General features: G+C 32.0%; 1 protein-coding gene across 4 annotated transcripts in view; it reads right to left on the bottom strand.

Moving 5' to 3' along the window:
- LOC126734634 (heterogeneous nuclear ribonucleoprotein U-like protein 1) overlaps positions 1-26,061 on the bottom strand; it is a 54,585-nt gene extending 28,524 nt beyond the window's left edge. The window contains exons 1-8 of one of the 4 annotated variants that reach the window (XM_050438338.1): positions 25,805-26,061; positions 18,164-18,324; positions 18,037-18,102; positions 17,238-17,520; positions 16,782-17,182; positions 16,096-16,626; positions 10,906-11,028; positions 10,712-10,840 (exon numbers count right to left, since the gene is read on the bottom strand). In XM_050438338.1, coding sequence (XP_050294295.1) covers positions 10,712-10,840; positions 10,906-11,028; positions 16,096-16,626; positions 16,782-17,182; positions 17,238-17,520; positions 18,037-18,102; positions 18,164-18,324; positions 25,805-25,940 — 1,830 coding nt within the window. In that variant the 5' untranslated portion in view covers positions 25,941-26,061. Of the gene's footprint in view, positions 1-10,711; positions 10,841-10,905; positions 11,029-16,095; positions 16,627-16,781; positions 17,183-17,237; positions 17,521-18,036; positions 18,103-18,160; positions 18,325-25,804 lie in introns of all 4 variants that reach the window. The other 3 variants (XM_050438332.1, XM_050438343.1, XM_050438347.1) reach the window with 3 other exon arrangements.

The raw sequence follows: 26,061 nt of genomic DNA, 5'->3' as shown, positions 1-26,061 counted from the left end.
GAGTCTTTAATTATTAGGCAGGTATCACCGGCAAAATAGACCACACTATCTCTATGTCGACAGAAGAGGCCCAAGCACAGTACCTTTAAAGTTAACCTTAAAAATTATTAGGCATAAGCCAATATGGTTCCTTAGTGAATTAATTTATAAACTAGCTAACATTTTAACTCTAAGGCAACTATATATAAGATTGTTGTAAAATTATTAGGTGGCAAATATAAAGTGCACGTTTTCCGCAGTTCAAAGAACACTCTATTACACTATCTCATTAATATATAACAAAATTCCATCTGATTTAAGATTGTATAATTGTAAAACTATCATGAGATAAGTGACGGAATGGCTTTTAGATACATGAATAAAAAAATTGTAACATCATGTTTAACTATGTATTATTTTTAGCTTTTAGTTGATACTCTTAATTATTGCTTATTCCCTAGATCAAGTTACTTGGATATAACTTAACATATGACACACCCACATTTCTTTAAGAAAACTTATGTGTCAGATGTACCTTACATAATAATTTTATGTTTCGATAAATATTTTTCTTCTGATATACCATACTCATTTACTTTTACCTGCTGTGTTCTATTTTCTAGGAACAATTTTACAATTTTAATTATTGATTCTGTAATCCACTTATACCTATATCTTGTAGACATTACAACAGAATATGGAGCAGCACTCTGTCGAAGCCTTTTGTTTAGATTAGAGAAAATCTGATGGCTGCAATATTTCCTAAAGCCATATTATTCATTTGATAATAAATTATACCTATTTATAAACTACGCGAATCAAAATTTCATGCATTTTTCATCTAACTTACTAAAAGAACTAGCCGAACCAATGGGCCTGTAGTTAGGTGATTTTTCTTTGGTACCAGATAAATCAAATACGTTTTAATAGGGATTTATAATATAATCTGATAATTTCACTTGAAACATGTAGAGGGTTTGATTTTTAACGTTGTGAGCAAGAATAGAATTCAAACAGAAATTATGTTTGGCCTTTTTATTAGAAAAATAGCATTTCATCAAATTCTTTATTTTACCAGCCAATTTAGAACCTACCGAGCCTTAGCAAATGAATAATTTCTTCTTTATTTTTAAAAATTTCTGGGTTAATTTTTAATACATTTAAACTTATTTTTGCCCACTAAACGGTTTTCATTGGTACATTTTTTTAAAGCTTGTCAGGTCATCTTAGGATCCCTTGAGTGAGAGGAGAAAACAAAAGACGATTAAAATAGGCAACTCTAACCACTTTTAACACTCTAGTAAGAAATTTTCATTTTTCAAGAGTTTTATAACAAAATTAAGAGAAGATAAAAGTCTCTTATAAAATCTAAATATTAAATACTTCTTTAAAATGCCCCTTTTTACACAAGCTTTTAAAATTGTGCGCTTGCATTTGATATATACCTTATTAATACGTTAAATTTAACACGTTAACTGCCACAATACAATTTTTTTTAACCCCACGAGCCAAAAGCTATTTTTTATTTGTTTCACTTCCAAAATAATAAAAATGATGACCCACAATTAATTACTTCTCAATACCTGTCAAAAATTGTGTTTTTGAACATGAATCAAGTGTGTCTCATAAGGCCTGGCTGACGAAAATTGCACAGTAGGCCACGTGAATCATACTTGATTCAAAACAAAACTAGCCTATTCTTGTTGTTTATCGTCATTTATGTGTGATCAGTCAAACAGTAAAGAACTAAAAACTTGTGTTTTGAAAAGGTGTGTGTTTTGATAATTGTTTATTAGCGGTCTTTATTATTGACTATGGTAAGATTTTATCGCAAATCTTGTTTTCCAAGTTAATTTTAGATTTTTTTTTGAAAAGATGGATAGTTATAATAAAGAACAGCAGCCCGATTCTTCTTCAAAAGCTGATGAACGAGATATTTTCTGATGAAGAGCCCGATTCTTTCGGAGAATCCTCAGATGAATATGAACCTGATAGTTCGCCTTCATCATCTTCATGTAGTTCGGAAAATAGCAACGAGCCATTAGTAAAAAAGAAGAAAACAATAAACATGCGCACTTCATTAGGATTTCCAGATGTTGGTGGAGAAGGTTCCAGTACGCAACTTCTTAACAGAGCTGATGATCCACCATTTTTCCAAAACGTAAATAAAAATGACGCAATTTCGGAGACCATAGAGGCAGTTATTTAGCAGTTTCAGTTAGATAGTTCAGATGTTGAGGAACTTGTTCCAAGATTGATGTGGCAAGAAGTGACTGGACAATACCTAAAGAACTTTCCAGTTGATATTCCTGAAAGTGGTATTGTAAATCACTTATTTCAACACATTGATAAGCCTCCTGTTTTTTTTTTCAAGCTGATGGTGGATGACAATGTTGTAAGTAACATTGTGACGGAAACTAATCGTTTCGCTGCGCGAAAAGAAAAAAGAATCAACACTTTTAAAATGGTCATGTATAAATGAATGGAAAGATACTAATCCTGAGGAGATTATAACTTTTATCGGTCTTCAAATTTGGATGGGCTTACTTCGTGCACCTAAATTGGCAGACTATTGATCCAAAAAGAAAATTTATGTAAACCAAATTTCAAATGTGATGACACGCAATAGGTTTGAGTTGTTGTTGGCAAATTGGCATTTTTAAGATGAAAACGCTGATAGTTCTAATAGGTTATACAAACTTGGACCCCTTTTGGACCAGCTGAAAGGGAATTTTCAAAAGTTCTATATTCCCAAAGAGCAAATATGCGTTGACGAAACGCTTGTCCCTTTTCGTGGAAGGCTGGCTTTCATGCAGTACATCAAGAATAAACGGCATAGGTTCGGCGTGAAGTTATACAAATTATGTCTTGAAGGAGGATATACTTATGATCTGAAAATATATTGTGGCAAGGAAAAAATAGATGGATCAAGCGTGCCAACTAACGTTGTTACGAACCTTTGCGAACCACTTTTGGACTGTGGGCGGTGCATTTACGTAGATAACTACTACACAAGTATGGAGCTGGCTCACAAGTTACTAGAAAGAAAAACTCATTTAGTAGGTACACTTAGAAAAAATCGTAAAAATAATCCAAAAGATCTTATAAAAAAAGCTAAAGAAAGGCGAAGCATATAGTCAAGAGTAATACAGGAGTTGTAATTACAAAATGGCAAGACAAACGGGATGTCCTTACTTTATCTACCAAGCATACTGGTCAAATGATCAAAGTACCAACACGGCGTAATGCGGATATAGAGAAGCCAGATGTCGTTGCTGACTAAAATACATGTAAAGCTTTTATCGATTTATCGGACCAAATCAAAGCATATTCCTCAGCTTTGAGAAAGGGAATTAAATGGTACCGAAAAATTGCAGTGGAATTGCTTTTGGGAGCGGCTATGGTAAATGCGTACATATTGTTTAGGGTAGTAACTGGACAAAAAATGACAATAACAGCATTTAGAGAAGAAGTTGCTACATCCCCTTTACATCTTTCCCAAGAAAACCAAAATGAGCGAAGAGATTCACAAATAAACGCAAATCGAGTGAAACATATTTTGGAAGACGTCGGTACTGCTAACTGGCGAAGATGCTGCTTCAAAGAGTGTCATGTCTGCTTAAAAGAATAATTATTTTTATGCTTTTAAAAACTGTGTACCTTGTATACCTAATCTGTACTTTGAGCTTCTAAAATGTCTTTAATTTTTCCTAATAAAAATATCTTCAAAAATAAATTTTGTTTTTGTTCGACAAAAATTAAAAAACCTTGCATTTAACGCCATTTATACAAAAATTTCGTGTGCTAATCATTACATTTTATATGCCAGGCCACGCTTTTTAAATTACCATTGATTTATATGGCTACTGAGAATCACCGGCGAGCTACAGGCATAATTACAATAGTTTTCCTGTGAATCATGGCTGATTCACGTGGCATAAACTAATATGCTACCGGTGAGTCACACTTGATTCACGTGGCAGTTAACTTGTTAATATGATCACATTTCTTATTTATAAAATGTACAGCACATTCTTTTGGGTTTCTCTAACTGAAAAAACATCCCGTCAGACTTCAAAGGAAGCCTCACACTAATCTGAGCTGTATCCAGATGGATAATCTTTTTTTTTTATTTAATTTATTACTTTCATTACTCTATGTAATATCTACAGAGTAATGAACTAAGTATCCTCCTTTTAAAAAAACAGCTTTAGAGAAGAACTCTCATCTGATAAAAATACAAGTAAGATACATACATATAGTAGCAAGTAAGACATTGTCCTTGTTGCCTCGTCTTAATATTAATTTTGGTTGTATACGCTCTTGATGATAACACTAAATTTAGGTATCTATTATTAATATTACACTGGTTATTTAAAGAATTTATATTTTTATTAACAAAATATATTTCTATTTCACACGATTGCCTTTGGTTATGAAGATATTAGAGCTTGTCTATATTATTCCAGCGATAAAAACTAGTAATATCAATATAAATGAAATGTAAAGATGTTTAATGGTGCAACGATCCTTTTGCTGTTAATACGACAATATTGCCGCTTCGAACAAACAATGCAACATTGGGAGAGACAGTTCATAGTGATTTAAGCAATATGAAACAATGATAACATCAGTAAGGCTAATCTCGGAACATTTCGAGTGGCTTTTATAAATACTTCATTAAATGTAAAACAAATCTTGAATGAAGACTGCATCAAATCTTTCTATTGATTTTGCCTGTTAAGCTTTAAGACTGTTTCGCAATAAACTATACACAGTCAGCAAGAAATATTTAGTTTGCACTTGTTGAGTTACAATGGAGATAGAGAATCCAGTGGGGCAGATTTTGTAGTCCTCTCCAAGGAACAGCGCTCCTTGCTAACATTGTCTTTTAGAACAAGATTTAATACTAATAAATAATAATTAGTACTGATACGCAGTTTAATAGATAAGCTTTTTTTTAATAAGATGAACGACTATAATAGCTTATATTTTGTACAGAGTAGAGATGACAGTAAAGTAATGTTTCTACTATTTAGGTCATTTTTTTATTTAGTTGTATAAATGAGGATGTAATCCACTCTTTGTTTAATAAGGCATTTTTTTAATTTGAATAAGAATTGTTATTTATGTATATTAGAGATGTCAGCCGAACCAAAAATTGATGCAAAAAAAAACTTGGAGCATTTGGTTTTTCCGGGCTTCTCTAAGGCTTTTGATACTGAGTCATAATTTACTTTATTCTATATTAAAATTTATTGGATTTAGCGACTTTTCCAATTAGGTTTGATAGAAAACATACTGCTATTTTCTGAAACTGCATTTCAGAAATTGCAGATTTTCAGAATTCATGTTCTGTACATGGATTTGCTGGTGATACACAACTTTATTACAGTTTTTAACCCAGTGACGATGCGCAAGCAAACTTAAATATAAATCACCATTTACAAATAATATGTACATGATTCTTCAAATTCCCATAATCTTACACTGAATACTAGAAAAGCACACTTTTTACTCTTTGGATGCTCAAAAAAGTCGTGCTGTATTAAAAAAAATTCCTATACGTCCAAAAATCTTGGTCTAATCTTTGACTGAAATTTACGATTCAGGAAGCACGTCTCCGGGTTATTACGAAGAGCATATTCTACTAAAAATTTTGTATGCAAATAAAAATGTACTTATGTTTTATTCTAAGAAAATCTATGGTATTTTCGATGTTCAATTACGGCTGTAGCATTTATGGCCCTTGTGTGGATGTTGACACAATAAACCAAATACATACGAGTGCAAAGAACTTGCGGTAGATTTGTAATTAAAACATACGATAGTTGCCCCATGTCAAAGCTTAGTACAACTTTTAGTCTTTACTCATCGTTTAGCCCTAACAGGCCTGCCCGAAGCTCGAGTACCTCAGTTAAACCATTCCTTTTTCGTTTTCACATCATAAAATGTTCCACTTGCCCTTTCTGAATTTAAAAGCTGTCTTTCATAAGTCGGGATTTAATTATATAACACTCATGATTCGCTAAAATGTACTCGGTTAAAAATTTCAAACAAAAAAAAACAACAATATTTTCAAGATTTTTTATCCCATCCTTATTTTATCACCTTATTTCTAATATTGTATTATTACTTGTTTTATATCCTATAAAAATAGCTAAATGTGGAATTTTCTGAAAGAAATGAAAAGGGACATTCATCTCTTTATCCTTATTGTGATCGTAAAAAATTTTAACTATACCTCGGATCTGTGGGTATTTTGGAGCATTTTGTATTGATTATGCATTTTTAACAGTTAGTAAATAAAATTCTTAACAGTTTAGTTCTTAGTTGGATTATAATAGTGTGAGTATATTTATTGACATGCACGGTTGATGGCACTGTCAGGGCGGAGAAGTCTCAAGATTCCGTGACAAAACGCTATACAGCTATCGGTTCAATCAGTTTATATTTTTATTTTATTTTAATCAATAGACGATTATTATTATTTAATAATGATATATTTCATTTCGAAATTTCCGCAACGAAAAGATACAAATAGAAATTATATGATTTAGTATTCTTAGAGGAAAACAAACCTTAACTGATAATTATCTCTGACAATACCAAATTCAATTTTGATATGGAATGGCACATTGTCAATAGAATATATAAAAATATGTCTTATATTGTTAATTGTCTTATAATGCTTATATTTAAACCAATTTTGTTCTTCGTGACCAAAAAAACTAGGTCTTCCTAAAGGTACTTCCCTAAATAGCCTTAAATAATTGATACGGTCTCACTGTTAAAAAATCATTTTGCTTACTACAAGCAAGAATTGATTATTAATGAGAAATCTGAGGTTTAAATTTTTGTGCTTGCAGACAAGTTTTTATGTCTTTATACTGTTTTAATATTTTAATCCAAAATCCGGGATTTAGTATTTTTTTTATTTATTATTGTCATAAAACTGTATTGGGGCCTAAAAATTCACTTAAAAAGTTTGAAAATCAACATAAACATATAAATCTTCTTAAAAATTAAATAAAAATATTACTAAAATTATTTCACATATCACTACAATTCATGCACAATTCTCTTGAGTTTGTTAAAAGAATCTCTTTGGAGTTGCAGCACTTAATAATTTGGGGTATTATGTTATATGTTTGTAAACTAGCACAAACTGATGAGTTTTGAACTTTTAGGGTTCTGGAGTAACCATTTTTAAACTTTGTTACATTGAATAATTTGTTTGTTTACTAGATTTGATTTAGAAGTTTGCTTTTAAAATTGGAATTTTTGCTCTTCAAATAGTTTAATTTTTTTTAGATTCCATTTTTTTTTCTACCGGTACACCTGAGCTGTTAAATCATGATTTTATTAATGTGGTATTTTGCAAACGTTTTTTTTCAGCTTTACTGCCTTAAAAGACAATAATATTGCTTATATTGAATATTATTTTATAACTGGAGATAATAATGGAATTACAGTAAATTCAACCATAATTCAAACCCTGTTTGCAAACGTCCGACATTTTAGTAACATGCTCCCAACTCGTCTAGTAAATTAAATGAATAAATCATTTTGCACATATAAATAGTACCCACAACTATCCAGTTGTAGATAATTTGTCATGTGGCTTATAAGTTTTCATATAATATGCTAATAAAATAGAATAGTTATACTTAAATAATACTTAAAACTGTCAATATGCTAACTTGTAGCCAACGGTTCGTACCTAAATAGAAAAAATATACAATCAGTAAATAACACAATTGTATCCGACCATGCTTGCATCAAAACTGCACTGCGCCCGCCCAAAAAACCGCCCTTTACGTGGCAAATCTCACCCTAACCAACTTAACTCTATAAACATTATGAGAGAATGGCAGTATTGATAACACAGATGGATTTTGATTGTACAAGGTTCAATTGAAGCTTTTTTAAGATTAATCTTCTATTGGGGCGTATCCATGTTTACTGCCAAAATTCTTTGAATTTAGAAGACTTACCTTGTTAAATTCGGCCAGTCCGTGCCCTAGCAAGCAAACGGTTTTTATATTGTAAGAACAGTTTTTTGAAAAGGTTGTTCCTTAAACCCTAATCAGCCACAGCAAAGTAGTGTTTTTGCTCTTTGTAAATTGATTTTTTTTGTGTATTAAATCTCTTGATGGGCGCACAAGGAAAACAGCAAGTAAAATTTGTCTTCCGTGAATTAAAAATGATTTTTCATAAATTTTAGGGATTTGAAAAAATGTTTAATTATATTCTAGGTATCGATATTTCAGTATCGATGATATTTTGTGTCTTTCAACAATTGGAAATCATTTTTTCCAAAACAATATTGAAATGTTTGCCCTAGTTTCCAGAAGCATTCTTTCTTTATTCCGGACTTTCGGGAAGCAATTTTTATATGCTTTGATGTCATTTTTATGCATTTAGGTTTTTTAAAGTTTTCGCGCATTTAAAACTTAAACTAAGTTTTTCCTATTATTTTTAGTTCTCTTTGGCCATAGTAGCAATAGTTAGAGGTATATAGTTAAAGATAATATAAGAGTTGACTAGTTCTTAGGCACTAACTGTAATTTTTCTGGGTTCATTATTAATAACTTACCCTCAGTATTAACAATTTAGTATCCCACAGAAAAAAATATTTTTTTTCTTAAATACAGAGAAATTTTAAACATATCTATAAAACATACATATATCTATTATATATGTTATAAACATATATAACCTTCCTAACACGCCAATATAAAATATCTAATAAATCCTTTAATTTCTCCAAAGTTACATATAGTAAAGTTCATGAAAAATTAAAATTGCTGTGATATTTAATATAAAAATTACTTCTCTGAACATTGAGATCCACCAAAATGTGCCTTTCTATCTTACAAGTTATAAGCCAGATGCTATACTTCCTTATAACAAAATAAAGAGAGGGCAAACCGCAACTATGTACTATGTTGTAAAATTGTTGGACAAAATCCCATTCCATATACAATCACTCCCTATTTTTAAAATTTAATTTCAAAGTGAAGTCAAGGGAGTGTTTTATACATTCTTGTTTCATTTTTCTGTACACTATTGCCAACATATTTTTAAATTCCTTATTTTATTTATAACCTATTTGATCTCTTGGCCGTTTTTTTCTAGATGCATGGTTTTCACATAAAAAAATAAAAACCATAGACACATTGCTTAGATTTGAGTAGATCCATTAAATATTACTTTCTTTATCCTAATAATGAATGGTTGTTAGAAATTGAAGGACTTGAGAATTAACATTAAATTGCAAAATATGTTTATTTTTCATGTTAAAATTAAAAAGAAATATCCAATTGAAAAACAAATCCCTAGAAATCGTCCATACTTTGATGAAAAGAATGAAAATGTTGTAATCTGTAGTAGATTTGTTGTGATTTTTGGTCTTACAATGAAATTGTCTGACTAAAAAAGTATTTAGATAAGAAACGTTATAATACGAAATTATTCCAAATATTTCGTGAAAATGGTTGCAAAAAATTTTCAATATTTACAAGAAAATTTAAATGTTTAAACCTTTTAATCCTAAATTATAAATTCTTTATTTAAACATTTCTGGCCTATTCAGAGAACATTAATACCAAAAGTTCCATGAACATTCCCTCTAAACCTTAATGGCACATTCCTTGAACAATCTGTGTGGTGAGGACTTTTTAATTATTATACAGAGAAATTGATAGTAAAGAAACAATTTTTGAAGTATTACAATTCTAATTCTAAAGTCCTCGGACTAACCAACGGATAAATTCATGTGATTTTCAAACTGTTTCAAACCTTCAAACGTAACGTATTAAACTTTCATGACAGCTCCGTTATTAGTTCCTGACTTACCTACAGCGGTTTAAGTTACACTACTTTTGTGTGCTTCTATGATGTTAATAAGAAATTGCTTTTTATTCGGCATAAATACCAGTTTGTAATGATAGGAAAAAAAACCTTAAAATTGCGTTAGATAGTTGAAAGGTGGGATTGTGTCAGACAACTGTAGTGCATATACTATTTTGCATAAATATTTATATATGAAAAACCTTCCTTCTTTGGAAAATTATGCTTATTTGGAATCAAAGGAGAGTATTGTTTTCATGTTTTTTTTATGACCTACACCATTTATTTTTTTCCCAAGAAAGAGGGTATTGCAGAAACAAATACATTTTATGGCCTTGTTTGCTACTTTGTATATTCTATTGTTACTGTTTTGTATCCTTTGAGTTCTTGGAAAAGAAAAAAAAGTTTTCCTTAATCGCACCCCATATTTATATCAAAGTTGTATAAATAGGCTGAATAAATATATACTCACTGCCTCCACCCAGTAAAAATGAATCACCCCTAATAAATATATGCATGTGTAGTCCAATGTTGCAAATCCATTGTCACTTGTTTCACTTAGTCCTGCCTATAACAGCAACACTCTATTTACGGAACCCCCATAATTCACAACTGCGAAAACGGTTTCCCTGCCAATTGATGCAAATAAAATTGTTATAATAAAAAAAAATGTGCTTGCTAGGGACGGTTTTCCTATTTAAATGGTACCTGAACCAAAACGACCCAAATTAAAATTTAAAAAAAAAAAAAAAACACACAGAACGAATAAACCTCAATATGCGACCTCGGAAACTGCTGAAGCTGAAATTTGAATACTCACCTCAGTTGCTCGACTATAAATTGTTGTCTTTTTTTAAATAGAATGTGCGAGTGTTACCTGATCGATGATATAATTACGCCTGCGCAAACTAGCCTGGTCAGTTTGGTAGTTTAGGAATTTCTGCATGCGATCCACGAGGAGCTTCCAGCAACCGTTAAATCTTGATTTGATCGGTTCTCCTTCAACCTAAAGAGATTAAACAAAAAAAAATTACGATTTTATAAAAAAACGTTAGTTGAATCCCTACTTACAGTCATTCTATCAAATAAGGGGTAATTTCCGATAATGGTGTAAGATTTGTCTGGGGTGTTCTCGATATGGTTTTTCACCCAGTGAGTTTTTCCTGAGCTCGGTAATCCTATCATCAGTAGAACCTAAAAGGAAGTATATAAATATTTTTTTCACGAATTGTATTACCGTTAAGTATTAGATATATAGACAATTTATTTTAATACAAAAGATACAAATCTTAGATACAAAGCTTCTTACACTACCGTAGTGAAAATATGCACTTCTTCTAAAAAACTAATATGTTTACATTTGAAACATTTAAAGGTGTTTAGTATTCAAGAATTGATTTTGTGTAACATTTGTAAATAATTTCGCTTGCTTATTGACGACTGTCACCGTTTCATTGCTGGTGTTTCAACATTCTTTAAAATAGCTAAAACAAAAGAGTTATCGGTAGAAAGAAACAAAAGGTATTATCATTGGATTTCATAAGGCTGGAAAGACTAACCGTCAAATTTCGACGGATTTGGGAATTCCAAGGCGGACTGTCGATTATAATATTAGGAAATTCACCAGAGAAGGGACTATTAGCAACAAACCTCGATCGGGAAGGCCAAAGGCAACAAGTTCAAAGGAGGATTTAAATATTATAATTACAAGCAAACGCAATAGACGCCTTACCGCGCCTGAAATCACAGCAAAAATCAACAAGGAACGTAAAAAAGCGGTCAGTGTTTCGACAGCAAAACGGCGACTTTATAATGTTGGTCTTAAAGGACGTTTAGCTGTATCAAAACCGCTACTGAAGGATGTTAATAAGAAGAAAAGACTTGAGTGGGCGCAGTCACACAAAGAATGGACCATTGATGACTGGAAGAAAGTTCTCTGGAGTGACGAGTCGAACTTCGAGGTTTTTGGAACGAAGAGACGAGTTTTTGTTCGCCGTTATGCCATTGAAAGGGTCGCTGAGAACTGTACGGTGGCCTCAGTTGAACACGGTGGTGGTTCGGTGATGGTGTAGGGTCGTTTCGGAGGATCTGCGGTAGGCGATCTAATTAGAATAGAGCGAATTCTTCGAAAAGAGGGTTACAAAACAATTTTAAGTGACAATGTACTTCCTTCTGGTACTCGAATAATTGGGGAAAACTTCATCTTTCAACATGACAATGACCCCAAGCACACGTCGAAATTGTGCAAGCAATATTTAGGTCAATTACAAAGGAAACATCTTCTAAAAGTTATGCAATCCTATTGAATTACTGTGGGATGAACTGGATAGACAAGTGCGAAAATCATGCCCCACATCAAAAGAAGACTTGTGGAGGATCATCCAAGAAGAGTGGCACAAGATACCGCAGGAAACTTTGGACAAATTAATTAGAAGACTACCGAAACTCTGTGAAGCTGTTATTAACAATCGAGGCGGACATGAAGATGAATCCAAAATTTGATTTTCTTAAATTTAATTAATTGAAAAATGTATGATCATTTTTCTAGGCAAAGAGAAATTATGGAATTGACAAGTCAAACGTACAGTATTTCAAGGTGGTCTATCAGACAGACTGTGAAATCATCAAATGGACACCTAAAACCAGAGCCTGGTCCACATCGAATACCAGACGGTTATACCCATACCACTCTTGAATCATATGAATATCCTCAACAATAACAGATCTATGGTAATTTTGATTTTTGTGGTGCCAAAGAAGTGTAGTATCATCCACAAATTGAACAATCATACTCAGAAATTTTAGACAGCACAAGTCATTAACAAACACCAAAGTGTCTAAGACACCCGTAGGCAAACACAACAACTGTGCTGATTCATGCAAATTACACCTGACCCAGAAGACCTACTATGTTCAACAGAACTTTCCGAAATCATCAGAAGTTACCGGATGAAGAAAGAAAAATTCATTGACAGGGACATCTTGAAGGGAATCCATTAGGTTCTTATTGCTGGTTACATTCTCCAACAAAACTTCAGATATACTAGAAAAATAATTATTTAACACATTAGGTTCCAACTGAGGTTCAACAAAATTGCGATGTGTGCGCCTATAATCGTTAGAACATTAAACTTTTGATTTGAAACTGATAAGAAGTTTCTGTGCGAATGCATTTTACTTTATTGAGCATGTTTGTTTGTCAACAACTTGTTTCTTACCAAACAAACAAACAAACCTGAAATTAAACGATGTAGTGACCTTTAATTTTTTTTTGTAAATAAAATTATTCCAGTCAAATTGCGCATGACAAAGTAGACATATTTAGCGCATATACTAACTAGCCTAAGGTGGTCCTAAAAACGGAATAAAAAGAATGGCACTTCATTAAAAAAAAAAAGCTGCTTCTATTTCAAAATATTTTTTAAACATGCGCTAACACGTCCCAACAAAAATTTAAGAGATCCGTATGGATAACACTTTGTTGCAGGACCCTGCATATATCAGGTAAAAGAAATGACGTTCTGGAAGCAGTAAGGCAAAGAGCGCATTAAATAAAATTGAAATGTGGTTGGATTGTAGCTTGCTTTGACTGATAAAATTAAATTTATTAACTTCTCACTTGTAATACCTTCGAGTCTGGTTAGATAAATGTTTGAATTGGGATGATTTAATTAGGATGAGACAAAATAATTACAAGTTTTATGAGTTAAGAAGTATGTTATCTTTTAAAACATTAGAAATGATATAGTTCTGTTTAGTCGAATCTATCAACTACAAGCTCTATTATTTATGTGGTAGTACAACTACATAAATAAATTCTAAAAATTATGCTTTTCAAAAGGAAAAGTTACCCTAGTGATCTAATTTGTAGTTTTTAAATTAGAAATTCACTCTACACCCAAAATACAAAACATAGTTTACTGCCCAAGGTAAAGTTGAACTGGGAAACCTCTGTTGAAAAGACAGTCTGTCAAAATCATATTTCCCGTGTTGGCCCAAAGATTTATAATAACTTACCTATACTATGAAAGAAAAAATATTGTAAAGAAAAAAAAATAAATAAATGAATAACAAATACAGGATATAAATTATGAGAATGTGTTAACTTAACATGTCATAATAATAATAAATAAATCAATATTATTACCGCGTATAGATCATTGGAATGTGGTTTATTAGGTTTTGAGTGTGAAGTATCAAAACAAAATACAATTGGTTCAGATTTGCGGTATAGCTTTGTATATGATATTAGAAAATTTAATCATATAACTTCTATCTAAAGGGATGATATTTCGAAGTACGGACAACGTTATCAAGTTACATTTGCTGCATTTATTTGCAGAATATACATATTTAGATGTTCTATAAACTTATAGTTATAGTTACCTATTTGAACTTTTTGTGGTAAGCCTTCAAAATGATTACAAATGCCTTCTCATTGGAATTCGGCTTTTAGACTTTCATTTTTAACTGGAAACTCTTAAATTTCAGTTGACGGTAACCGGTAGTTTTAAGCTCGTAATTATCAATAACGTAGATCAATCTTGATTATTTTCGTTTTTATTTGTATAAGGCATTTTGAATACAGTTTTGTAATATGAAAGAATGCTTGGCGAATGTTACCTTTTACATAAATATTGTAAAATATTGGATAGTAAACATTATTATTATATTAAAATATAAAAATTTAATTTTTGTAAAGATATGTAGAATAAGTGAGATTAAGGTGTAAACAGTTAAATAAAGTGTTAATATAGAATATATTAGGATAGAAAACACCCATAATTTAACTATTAAATACAAATTCTTAAACTTGGCATAAGTAAATTGGTTATTGTAAATTGATTACCTCATTTAAAAGGTTTTATTGAGTACTTTTAATATTTATTACAGAGTGAAATGATACATTTATTACAGAGTGAAATGAATAATACGAGGGCGGTTCAGTAAGTCTTTAGAAACCAAAAAGTTAATCTTTAAATCCAAAATTCAAAAATTATAAATTATTTGTATATTATTATTAAAAACGTTAATAAAATCGCAACAATGTATTTTTTTGGCTGTTACTTTTAGACAGGTCAAAACGGAGTCCACCGAGTCCATGTAATAAATATTAAAAGTACTCAATAAAACCTTTTAAATGAGGTAACACAAGATTTCTATTTAATGCATTTATTCAAGATGGCGCTTATGTGTTATTTTGACATTTAGAACTGTCGTTTTTATGTCAAAATAAAATAGTGACGCATTTATTTTCGTACACTGATTTTTACCTATTCAAAAATCATAAAAATGTAAAACGTTAAAATGAAAAAAAATACTTTTTTATTAGGCCGCCATTTTGAAACGAGTTAAGATATGGGTCTAATATTTCAGGGTTATAAAGTACTCATTGAGACCTTTAAAATGAGGTACCACACGACCCCCCTTTCTATTTAAAATTTTTTCTCAAGATGTCGCCCAGCCGCCATCTTGGAATTTACAACTACCTAGTTTACAGTGAAAAATAGTATCTATAGACCAATTTACTTATGCCAAGTTTCAAAAATTTTTTTTGACCCGTTCAAAAAATAAATGGGGGGGGGGGGGGGGGACTTCAAAGAAAGGCACTGTATATAATATATATTATTTTGTACAGAATACCTACATTAATTTAAATTTATGAAGCAAAACACACAGTATTATAAATACTAGTGAATCAAAATTTATTTAATTTGATTCTTGTATAGAAGACAAACTAAGGAATATTAGTATTAGGCTGTATTTCTTGTAATCTGTTGCTGAATAAATAAATTAATTAATTTATTAATAATGAGCTCTATAGCTCAAGGCCCAGTAGTGAAAGAAAAAGGGAATATATTGAGATTTACTAGATTATCGCTAGAAAAAAATATAAGGAATTTTCGCGTAAATTTAAAAAAAAAAATAATCAAGTTTAAGAGTAGAAAAAACTAGTCCAGGTACTTGTTTTGTCTGGGTTTGGGACCATCATATAAAACTCCAAATATACGTAAATAGGCCAAATATATAGGCTTGTTTATGACAGTTAATTGAAAAACATCTATGTATGTTTTTCAATTAACAATTAATTATGTATAAATTAACAATATATGTTTAATATATCAATATAAAATATATGGATATTAATATTCATACATCAATATTGCAAACACATTACTACTTTAGTAAATAAAATGTTGATTGATGAAACGTCGGAAAATATGAATTGATAATATTTTACTAAACTAAACTTCATCTTACCTCACAATCTTCCCTTTTCTCAGGCCTCCTTGGTCCCTCGACCTTATTTTCAACCTCCTGCAAAAACTGGTAATCCTTCAACTCCTCTGGGTGAGGGAACCACGGCTCTTCTTTTTGGCCAAAGTTCAACTCGTATGCGTAATTCCTACACAAAACGTGCGGGAACAAAGAAAATTCTTCGGGAAACTCCGTGCGGGGAACGGTGATCGCGGTGGGTTGTAATGCTCCATTTACTGTGAAAGTTATAGAGACATTATCGTTGTCGATGTTTAAGTATGCGCCAACGACGTCGCCTGCACCAAAAGTGACGCCATAATCTTGGAATTGTTTGTTAGTGACGAATTTGCCAGTGGATTCGTAGCCGTAAGAAAACTGGGTTTCTCCTAACTGTAAGGAGGTACCCAACAGGGAGAATCCAACCCTAAAGTAGTGAGTAGGGATGGATGGTAAGTGGGGTTTGTCATCTTCTTTTGGTTTTTCTTCTGCTTCTGTTTCCATTTTTTGTTCTTCCTCATCCTTCTTTTCTTCAGCCTGAAATTTTTATAAAATTGAGTGCAATTCCACAAGGTGTTCCACCATCAATTAATCTTTTTTAAGTGATTTAAAGTTTTTTTGTAAAAAAATATGTTTGCAAGCCAATCTACTGCTGCTGGATTCCTGGTAGACAGAAATCTTACATCATTTACCTGTTTTTCTTCTACTTGAGCCTCCTCGGATTTTTCTGCTTCTACAGCATCCTTGTTCTTCTCCTGCTCAGCTTTTTCATCAACTTTCTTTTCAGTATTTTCTTTTTCAGTTTCACTCTCGGCCGGTTTTTCCTCATCTTTTTTCTCGTCTTTCTGACGGCGGTCGATTTTGTATTTATTGCCGCCCTCCTTCAACGTCTTATCGGTTTTTTCTTGCATCTTCTCCGCCATGTCCTCCCATTTGAGTTCTTCAGTTATTTTCACTTCAAAGCATATTTTGCCTGAAGAGACTCCATGTGTCGCTCTGGCCCCACTCCACACATAACCAAAACACCCCTCATTGTGTGGTTTGGCAGACAGGAAAGTTTTATCATCAATCTTGAGGTGCAAATCTGAGTCAACTAATAAAGAAAAAAAATGTAACGGAGTCTTTAGATGTACCGGAGAAAAACTTACACCAACTGAGAAGTGGTTTACTAAAGTCAATTTCTGGTTCATTTTGTTTTGGGGTTTGTTTCTTTGCAGGGCTCTTGGTTTTTTTGGTGTCTTCAAGTTGTGCTTCTGTGGATGTTTCCTCTTTTGTTTCTTCCTCAGGGACGTCTTCTTTTTTCTTTTTTACTTCGACAGTGTCGTCTTCCTCTTCCTCGTCGTCATCATCGCGTTTCCTTTTTTCTCCACGAGTTTCTACTTCCATTTTTTCAGGTTCTCCAGATGGTTCCTCCTTAGGGAGTGGAAAATACTAGATTAACGCATGAATAATAATTAAACGTATTAGAGAAAAAAATTCTGATTGCTGAGGGAAGATTGAAAAATCTTAATTACCTGAATAAAGATAAAAAATATGTCTCATTAATCCTACTAATTCAAAAAACAATGTTGTAGGTTGTATTTTTATCAGTGGTTTCAAGTTTGCCTATTTTTTATTATCTAGTATATTCTTGAATTATTATATGTACATGTTTTTGACGGTGACAGATCTATTTTTAAAGTGAAGAAATAAAAATTATTATAATAATCTCTCTGTATTGGGTTTTTAAGAGAAAATATAAATCTCTATTGTTACTGGTGGCATGTAGGTTAAAAATTGTGAATATAGTATGAAGACAGAGTTATAACATTATATTTTAATGTTTAATTTTGTATAGAAGCATAGAATGTGGTACTATGGAAGAGGGGCTGCAAATGCTAACCAAACCTAACCTTGCTCAGGGCTTTTTAATTTTTTCATTTAATTTATAATAAAGTGAAATAATACCTGATTGTCAACATCACCATTTTCTTCAGATTCTTCCACTACTGGTTCTGCTGTTGCAGTACTTTCCTAAACATAAATTGTATGTAATAAATATATTTTACTCAAATATTTTATTTATTTATACCACTTTAATAGGCTGAGCAACCTTTTTAGGTGTAGGTGGAGGCTCCTTTTTAACAGGGGCTGGTTTTTTTGGACTGGTTTTCACAGGCTCTTTTGAAGCTTCCTCCTCATCCTCCTCCTCTTCTTTTTCTTCAGGTGCTGGATCTTGTTCACTCTTCAAGACACCTGTTAAAGATCATTTAAATGTAAACATAATTTGGTAAGTTGTTGATAAAATGTCCTACAGAGAACAGAATTACATTTATTTTATTTATTTATTTATTTATTTATTGGTTACCTGCATCATAAATAAATAAATAAATAAAATAAATATTTATTTTAATATTTATTAAAATAAATATTTATTTGATAAATATTATTTAACAAAAAGAAAGAACAGTTGTAAAGATATAACATATTTTTACAACTTTAATCAAGCAGATTTTGTGTCTATAAATAACTACTTTTCTACATACAACTGGATGTCTATAATTGTTAACGATAACTTAAATACCACTGTTGCAAACTTCTATTCTGTTGTTTATGATTGCTTGAATCTGTTTGTGCCAATAAAAAAACACTCTCCCAAGAAACATTATCCACCATGGTTTTCTAGAGAACTAAAAAGTCTAGATATTCAGAAAAAAATAGCACATAGAAGGTACAGACAGTCAGGATCAAATACTGATTACTTAAGTTTTAGTGCTCTGCGCTCAGAATGCCGTTCATTATCTAGTGAATGCTACAGACATTACATTGAGAGAGCCGAAAATGCAATAGAGAACGATAGCAAGACCTTTTGGAAATTTGTAAGACTTTAGTCCAATCAAAGCGATTCTACCGTTCCAGATGAGATGTTCCTTCATGATCTCAGGGCCGATACTGGTATTTCTATTGCAAATCTCTTTGCCACCCACTTTTTATCTGTATTTAACAAGAATACTAACCCTTCTAATGCCTCTGACGGTCTCGATACCTCATGTAAATTTAACCATATCAACCACGTGTTCCTTAGTGCTACTACAATTGAAACAGCATTAGCTAAACTGGACAGCAGAAAGGGAGCGGGTCCCAATGGAATTCCAAACAGGCTTTTGAAAGAGTGCAGCCATTCCCTTTTCCTTCCACTTTTTCATATTTTCAATTTGTCCCTAACTTCTGGAACTTTTCCAGAGAACTGGAAGCTATCTCATGTATGTCCTATTTATAAATCTGGGAATAAGAGTGACATAACTAACTATCGTCCCATTAGTATCCTCTCTGCAATTCCTAAGCTGTTCGAGCACTGTGTAGAGGTGGTTCTATCTGGCACATTTCAGGAAATAATTGGTGATCAACAGCATGGATTCACCAGAGGTCGTTCTGTGGATACAAACTTGTTTGTTTTTAGCAACTATATCTTTAAATCTTTTGCCGACGGTAATGAAACACATGCGATATACATGGACTTTAGTAAGGCCTTCGATAGGGTCAACCATAATATTCTTATCTCTCATATTTCAGATCTCGGCATCAGCGGATCTCTTTTACTTTGGATCAAGTCTTATCTGATGGATAGAGAGCAGCGTGTTAAAATTGGTGGTTTTTTGTCCAACCCATTTTTGACAACTTCAGGGGTCCCTCAGGGCTCCCATTTGGGACCATTGTTATTCAGTCTCTTTATCAATCACCTCGGCTCCCTACTGGAGTCTGAGTTTTTGCTCTTCGCTGATGAATTGAAAATTTTTCGGCGGATTTCCTCCTCTCAGGATCAGTTGGTGCTTCAGAGAGATATAAACAGAGTGTTTTCCTGGTGTAAGTTGAATGAAATGTCATTGAATGTTAAGAAATGTGGGTTTATGAGGTTTACTCGTTTAAGGGTCTCCCCGCCTTGTCAATATGTTATTGATGGTATCCCCTTGAAGGAGCTTGACTCAGTCAAGGATTTGGGTGTCTTTCTGGACCCGAGTCTTACTTTCTCCCACCACTTCGAAAATACTGTAAATAGAGCTAATAAACTGCTTGGTTTTATCAAAAGATCTTGCAAAGACTTTACTAATGTGTCAGCATTGAAGACACTATATATTTGCCTGGTGAGATTTCTTCTTGAATTCTCCAATAATGTTTGGTCACCTCATTTTCTGATTCACATTGAGAGGCTTGAAAATATCCAGCACAAGTTTATCAGGTTTGCCAGATATACTCTTATGAAGTCAGGCCTGGATCTTACCTGTTCAGAGACCATGTCCTACCTGAGCATAAACTCCTTATCAAGTAGAAGGCAGTTCTTTGATGTTTGCTTTGCGTTTAAGGTTCTGAATGGTATTGTTAGAAGTCTGGAATGTCTGTGCCTTTTCTCTTTGCATGTATCTTCTTACACAACACGAGGTCAGGCGCTTCTCCATATTCCCTTTTGCAGAACATCCTATCTACTAAACAGCCCTATAAATAGAATAGCTTCTACAGTGAATAGATTTGCAAAAGATCTTGATTTTTTCAGTACATCTTTAAATAAATTTAAGTCGTCAGCTAGGGCAACTATCTTGGGATAGTGCTCTACTCCCACTCATTGGATTAGGTTTAGCACAGTATTGTTTATTAGTATTATAGTTTTTACTTAAGACTACTGTTAATTATTAATAAGTACTTGAAATGTTATATACGTTGATAAATAAATAAATAAATAAATACCCATGAATTCACTAAGATACTATAAAATGTTCTCATGAAATAAATAGTAAAAGAAAAAACAGGAACAATACACAATATACATAATAGCAAAAATTACCTACACCAGTAAAATACAATAATATATACCTATATGTATTACTGGTCAGGTCAGTTCTGTTTCGGTTTATTTAGTATTATTGTCTTAAACCTATTCATACTAACTATATAGGTTAAAATATTCACAAAGTCTATAAATGGGGATTTTTTTATAAAAGCTAGCTTGTAGATAAGCCAAATAACATACTTCTTGATGGCTAGTGTTTATTCTACTTAAAGTAAAAGGTAACTGACGAAGAATAAAATCTGAAGATAATTTATTTTGTTTTTGCTTATATCCGAAAAAATATTTTAATTCTTTTTTTAAAAAGACACAATCTATCTAAAATTCCTTAACAAGTAATCAATATCACAGCCTCTCTTGGGATATATAATGAATTTAAAAATTTCCTGAAATACATGCACTTCAAAAACCTCCTTTGAACTTGTTCGACCATTGCTATCCAGGCATTATATTGGGAGGACCACATTACAGACCTATATTCCAAAATTGGCAAAGCCAAACTATCAAAAAGATGAAGACTCGCTTCAGTACTCTTTTAAGTTGGTCACCACTCAAGGTATAATGAAAAATTATGGGTTTACAACTGATATTTAACCTGAAGCAATTCACACAACCTTACATCATTACAAAATTCTTGCAACTTTTGACAAGCATTCACTGTTTAACTCTGAAAAAAACATATGAAATCATTGACAAGTAATAGATGAGATAGACTTGGAGCTTTCAATATCGACATACTGGAACCTATAACTGAATTTGACAAGTGATATGAAGATGCATCTAAGTCTGACAAAGATTTTAATTGATAAGACTTAAAATTGTACAGTGTCTCACTATTAAATACTATCAGATTTCTTTGGCAAGAACCTATGTTTACAAGAAATACTGTTACTAGATATTTCATCAAATGATTCTTTATCTCTAGAGCCACATTTGTATATAAGAATTATTCTGAAAATGTTCCACCTATCTTGATGAATTGAAGTCTTCAATCTTATTCTCAAAACATATCCTAATGGCCTCAACAAATGATCATGGCAAGCCTCACATAAGCTGACACGCCATCTGGATCAATAGCCTTGTTCCTTTTAATTATGTTAACAAGAAAAAAAAGACATAGGTTTAAACGTCAAGCATTGCCAGGAGCAAAGTATTAATTGCGTTAAGTGATTAGTGTTCTCTGATGATATAAAGTTCTTTTGGCCAATAAAATCAGATGGCGATTGTCTACTTTTGCCAGCAGGTCTAGACATATTCCAGCAGTGATGCATCTTAAACAGGATGGATCTGAATATCCCTAAATAACAAATTAAATGGCATTTCTCTCTCAAGACCAGGATGTCAGTCTATCTCTTGATTCAAAACTTTCATTTACACCACATTTCCACAATATGGTCCTGAAGGTTATAGCCAGCCTAAAGTCAGATTCATTTTAATATGTAAAATTATTTGGTTTTGTCTTGTTTATATAAAATATGCTTCTATGTACAATCAAAATCGATTCTGTATTCTGTTTTTGTCCTGTATAACCAAATAAATACTTGTATTATAAATTCTAGGATTAGGAAGCTTTTAGCATAAGTTTGTAAACTTGGCAAATAAAGTATATTTTGACTTGACTTGAGCTTTATTCAGCATCTTACAGTGGGTCTTTCAGTAAATACTATAAAGATTTTGTATTGCTCTTTGGTTCACCCTATAGTAGAATACTCATATGATGTGCATGTTCAATATTGAAAGGTTATAGCGGAAGTTCATTAGAATGGTGGCTCTAGAATGGGTTTAATTAGAGAGAATTTTGTCCATCTCAAGCTAAACACATTGGAACAAAGGCAGAATATGCTGGACATGTGTTTTCTACATGGTGTACTCAATTCTCATATAGATTGTTCTGAGACTCTGGGCAGCATAAACCTTAATGTTCTGACCAGGCAAAATCATCACACTTGCATCTTCAATACACCCTTCCATTCCACAAATTATGGGCAAAATGAGTGGCCTTACAAGGATTCTGCATAAGCAAATAAATTAACTTCAGAAAAAAAGTTCTGCCTTTTGGATTCATCGCTTTGCTGTCTTAAGTGTATATTCAAAAATAACTTGTGATGTTTTGCATACTGTTTGTTATTTGACCTCTTCTTTTAATCTAGTTATTTTAAGATTTTATTTAAAGTTTAAAGTGAATGTAATGTTTTAGGCATGCATTTTAGGAATGCATCTGCAATTCTTGAGAATCTTAATAAATTATGTTTTCAAATTGCAATAAATTATGCTTTCAAATATCATGGAGGACATCAACAATTCTCCCAAATCTCTTGAAGGATTTCATAAAAAACTGACATTTTGGGATTTGTTTGTAACCTTCTTTACCTTTAAGAAAAACATCTTAAACACCTGAACCTCATTTACCCTAATACCATCAAAAGATGCAAAAGAAAATCCAAAAGTACCATTACTGTTTCTGATTTAGTTTACCTAGAATAAACTGTTAAAAGAAATAAATGAGTGATAAAGAAATAAACAAGGGTATTTAAACAGTCCCTACTGAACATAGACTTTACATAACTATGAAGTTAAGTTGCAGATATTAGTAAATTCTTAATTTGATTCATCCACAAGACTTGCCTCAAATTTCCCAAAAAAACATTCATATAAAATACTACCACAGTTAGCGACAAAATACATAACAATGACATATAAGTAGGAAAGAGGTATTAATACACAAAGCTTCCTGAAAATTTTAACTTCAGTAGCAATGAAGCTATCTTTAATTGCAAACCAATGCACCACCACCCTGAGATTTATCTGTTTGATTCCTTAAAGCTAACCTTTGCCTTACTAATAGACTAATTTAACAATATCTCAATAGCAGAGCTGTCAGTCATTAATCAGAAAATACATTGCAGTTGGGTTGATTTTGTTCCTATATCTCCACAATTTTGATAAACTAGTGAAGAATCAATTAACTGGCAGCTTCTTCTTACAGTTCCTGATGAGAATTTACACTAGAAGAATTGTTTATATTCTGGATAATGAAAAGGCGAAAAGCACATTATGGGCAGATAAGTTTAGCTGTAATCATTGTCACTTGATTTACTAGGAGTTAGAGGGTAAATATTAGATGTTTTATGATTCACTTATATATTAATAGCTAGGTCTACAATCTGCGGATTTATTAGGTCCATGGATCAAATGATATTTTTGAAAAGACTAGTTTTATTTAGTACAGCCCTGTTTACAAGGATTGATTTTGAGGGTTAAATTAGTGCAGGATTATCTCTAGTATCAAAATGTCGGCTAAAAAGAGTTTATCAGTTTAGAAAAAGAATTATAGGACATAACCTCTAAACCTTTAAAAGGGTTATTGTTGTTTAAAAATAATAAAAATAAACTTATAATTTTTTTTTCAAGACTAAAGTTTATCCTTCTCTTCATCTTCTTCTTTATTTTTGTGTACAAAAATAAAAGCCTCCTAAGCTAACATCCAATAAAATGCCAAACTTGTCATTTTGGTACTTCAAAATAGGTTTTACACAAAAAAAATGTATCTACCCTATTTGGGAAGCATCAAATTCGTGTATCAAATTTTAGTGCTCTGCCATTTACACTGAAAAAATAGTCCTTGTGATGTCATTTGATCCAAGTATTAAATATTTGGTAGATGCATTGTAAATGTAGCTATTAATTATCTTGATTAGAACCATAAGCAATTAATGCAATTTTTAATAAAACTTGATAAATTTGGTAAAATGTAAAGTTTGGATTAGATTTCAGATTAAAAGATGGGGTTAGATTTCGTCTCCTCAATGCCAAAACCACAAATGTGCAAATTTTCAATTTTTCACCTATATGCCAAAACTGTGCAACTATGCAAACTATATGCAATAATGTGCTCTCGAAAAAAAATTAAATAAATTTATTGCAACTCAAACAGTGACCAATCCTAATTATACATCAGCACTCCAAAAAAAGGGTGTATTTTTAGTGCTCTTTCCAATATTAAATAGGGGTTTTCTCAAAATGACAAATTTGCAAATCTGCGCCTACCTGTTCCAACATCCGCTCTTATTCAGAAATCTTTTTTTATGGAGATATAAAGGTATTCAATCACCTGCCATGCAACATTAGAGGCCTTGCAACGCTCAAATGCTTTAGACATAAGCTTAAAAAGTATCTGACAGAAAAGGCCTACTATAATCTTGAAGAGATTTATGCTTAATGTTTTGTGGAGTAATGTATGTTTTTGTATGTATGTATAGATTTTGATATTCCTCCTTTTTATGTATACATTTCTTTTTTTTTTGTTGTTTTTATTTTGTTTTTTTTCTTAATATTAAGTTGTTTTAGTAAAAACAAATATTTGTTTGTAACAATAAAGCTTATTTTGATTTGAACATTTGCAGTTTTGGCACTGGACGGACCAGACACTTTAAAACTAATCTCATAGTTTATAAATGTTTCAGGTATCTAGAAAGTAGCAATGATTCAAAAAGCTAAGGTATATAAAAGTATAATTTATATTGTATATAGACACAAAAAATATTGTGATTTTGAATATTTAACATATCTAAAGGAGGCAGAAGGTACAATACTTTTGTATGAAGTAATTTACATTGATTAAAGGCACAGAGTGTAAATTGTTTCAAGAGGTATACAAGAGTAATTAAAGAGTTTACCTCGGACTTTTATAGAACACAAAATAGTAAGTAAACAGAAAAATCGATGGTAAGGCGTATATTAATTTGGCATAACAAATCCAAGGGGGCATATTCTCTTTAGGATGTCCCAAGGTATAAATCCGGCTTGAAAAGCATTTCGACGCTTTATAACACCCTTAACTAATTATCACTAAATCTGTTCACAAATATGTTTGGAGCTACCGCTATTTTCACAAACCTTTCTCGGATCCCGCCTCTCCATCCAAAGCATCTTTCAAGCGCTTTACAAGTTCGGCTTTATTTCCTTTCGTGTTCAAACCTCTATTCTGTAATTCTTTACGTAAGTCGACCACTTTAAGCTTTTCCGGATCCATTTCACGTCACTTTAGTTAAGCAATAAAGCTTATTTTGGGCTAAAATACAAAATTTCGCAGATTATGGACAAATCCGCCAAGCCACGCGCAAAACTCTAAAATGGCGGCCGGCGAAGTTTAA

The sequence above is a fragment of the Anthonomus grandis genome, chromosome 1 (genome assembly GCF_022605725.1).
Source record: "Anthonomus grandis grandis chromosome 1, icAntGran1.3, whole genome shotgun sequence".
Taxonomy (NCBI): domain Eukaryota; kingdom Metazoa; phylum Arthropoda; class Insecta; order Coleoptera; family Curculionidae; genus Anthonomus; species Anthonomus grandis.
The sequence above is the reverse complement of the archived record's forward strand: the minus strand, read 5'-3'. Positions and strand labels throughout refer to the sequence as shown.